This window comes from Crocodylus porosus, unplaced genomic scaffold (genome assembly GCF_001723895.1).
Source record: "Crocodylus porosus isolate Cpor-Errol unplaced genomic scaffold, CroPor_comp1, whole genome shotgun sequence".
NCBI lineage: Eukaryota > Metazoa > Chordata > Crocodylia > Crocodylidae > Crocodylus > Crocodylus porosus.
In genome coordinates this window covers 210291487-210294048 of record NW_017728886.1, presented here as the reverse complement: position 1 = coordinate 210294048, position 2562 = coordinate 210291487, and the positions used below count along the sequence as shown (strand labels likewise).

The following is a 2562-nucleotide window of genomic DNA, read 5'->3' as shown; positions in this document are numbered from 1 at the left end:
CTTTAGGTTGGTTGGTTGGTCTGTCTGTCTTTTAGATTAACCTAAGAGCTTCTAAACGGAGTTTATGAGATTTGACCCACATTTCTGCACAGGACTTTGTAGTTGCTTTTGATTCTTCTGGTTGTGGGTGGTTTCTCTTTGCTGCTGTGACTATTCATAGTTTCATACAATTATTTTAAATGAATTACTTCTGCTGCTCTTACTGTTTCGCCTTCTTGTATGCTAATGTACAGGAACAATTTGAATTAAGTAAACTTTCACTTTCCTATTGTGACCCTCTTTCCAGTCTAGTTATGTTGACTGACTGTTTCTCCTCTTGCAAACAGGGAAGGTAGCTTAGATTTTGCGCTAGATTAAGCACCACCCTTGTTACCCTCACTAGATTATCTTTCACCAGACAAAAAGTAGCTTGGTTATTTTTTGATATTGACATCTGATTTAGTTAAAAAGTGAAATTCTGGCATTAAGTGGAATTTTCTTTTTGTTGGTATGCTAATGGGGCATCTGTTTATGGTTATGTGAAACTGTGCTTCATTTTATGTCGACTAAGGTCTTTTATACTGTCAAAGCATCTATACAAAGTCCTTCCTTACAGCAATCTTATATTTGTAGTATGATGGTTTGTTTTTTTTAGGTGCATCATCCCAGTCATGTGGGTGTAGTTTGTACTGGGAAATAGTAAACAAAATTGCATGCATGTCCAATAATTTATACATCGAATTGAAAATAGTTTTGAAGGCAACATTCCAATAGTTTGTGTTACCAATTAATATGATCTGGTTGGAAGACCATAAATTTTAACCAAAGGCATCATGACTGACTGTGTAGTTGTTATGAAAGGTCGCTCTTTGGAGTTATCTTGCTTTACTTTACATTTAATTGCATGTAGCTAAAAAACAGTGTAGAGTAATATGATATTCTAAAGTTGGTTCTGCCTTCAACAGTTGAACTGTAGTAATTGGGTACATGCTAAATTGTTGGTAATTCCCTTAGTTTTCTCACCTCCCATAGAATATATAATAATGTCTGTAGTAATCTAAATGAATATAGTTAATGTGGTGAACTAGTAACTGATTTTTCTGTTTGTGTTCCTACATTCCTCCTCATGTTAACTTAAAATTAGTCGCAACCACTTGCCTTCTTGGAAGAAGATATCAGAGAAGTTTTAAAGGAGGAAACTGGAACAGACATATTCCTCAAGGAGGAAGATGACTCTGTCTATAAAACCTGCAAGCAAGAGGTAATGTTGCAGTAACTACTGTAGCGTAGATAGGAAAAAATGGCAACTTCGATAGTAACTTTTCAATTTTTTTTCCTTTTATTTAAAAAAAAAAAAAAAGCACACTTCTAGTAAGAAAGTCAGAAAATCATTGGTCTTGGATCCATGGGAAAAAGAAGAACTTGGTGCCCAACTCTTCACAGAAGATAACGGTTTGGACGTGCAGGTTGGTCTACCAGTAAATAGTACAGCTCAGCAAAATTGTAAGAGAAAGGAACAAACACTCCATTTATTTTTTCTCAGCTTTAAAATCATAGAAAAGTAGGGCTGGAAGGGACCTCTGGAGGTCACCTAGTTGACCCCCTGACTGAATAGGATCATCTCTATCCAAACCATCCCATACAGGTCTTTCTCTAACTTATTCCTAAAAGTAGACAGTCAGCCATGTCACAGAACTACAAGGTGTATTGCCCAGAGACATCAAGCACTGTAACTTGCCACAGCTAAAGCAGGTCAATGTCACTGGGTTGTTTAAATGCCTTTTGAGATCCAAAGTGGTACATTGTGGCTAGATTCAGAAGGGAGACTTGTGCATTTAAATGCTCTGTTTAGGTTCTTAATACTTGGACATATTCATTTGTAATGCTCCTCTACTTAACCCTGCAGGTCCTAAACCTTTCTCAGTGCTTAACTGTCTACTGGTAAAGCCCTGTGAGTGTTTAAATTTCTCTTGCTGTACATGTGCATGTCTCTTCTATCCTGTGATACTGCTGAGCTGCTCTACTCCATTACATGCTGAAGCTCCTTTTGAAATATGTGGAATGGGTGTTTGCGCATTACTCTACTTGCAGGGACTGATTAAAAAAACATGATGCTCGGATATCTAGCCCCATGAACATTATAGCACCTAATGGTGGGTGATGCAGTTTCCCTTTACATAGCAGCTCAAAGTTTATAACACTTACCTGGGCCCAGATCCTTTCTCAAACTGGGGAATTTGAATCTATATCTACCTCCAAGATACTATGCCCTAGCCCCAAAGAGCCCCACTTCAGAACACCTGAGTATACTTCAGTCCTTTTCGTTAAAGTGGTTTCACTTTGGATGAAATTCTTAAATATTCTTTGAATAGGAAAGAATGGGTGACCCTCTAGCCTAGAGGCTAGGGTACCTAACCAGCAGCGGGGTTTCAGTCCCAGTTTGTGTCCAACTCCAGGATGGAGTTCAGGAGTCTAATTCCATAAGAGGCATAGAGCTTAAGGCACAAAAGTCATAGTATCATAGTAGCTAGAGTCGGAAGGGACCTAGGTAGATCATCTAGTCCGACCCCCTGCCTTGGCAGG

The 2562-nt window shown here is 38.5% G+C and overlaps 1 protein-coding gene across 3 annotated transcripts in view; it reads left to right on the top strand.

Moving 5' to 3' along the window:
* The window catches only part of MYBL1 (MYB proto-oncogene like 1), a 41556-nt gene that overhangs the window by 31132 nt on the left and 7862 nt on the right, over window positions 1-2562 (top strand). Inside the window, exons 13-14 of one of the 3 annotated variants that reach the window (XM_019548773.1) lie at window positions 1124-1240; window positions 1341-1445. In XM_019548773.1, the coding sequence (XP_019404318.1) occupies window positions 1124-1240; window positions 1341-1445 (222 nt within the window). Of the gene's footprint in view, window positions 1-1123; window positions 1241-1340; window positions 1458-2562 lie in introns of all 3 variants that reach the window. The other 2 variants (XM_019548771.1, XM_019548777.1) reach the window with 2 other exon arrangements.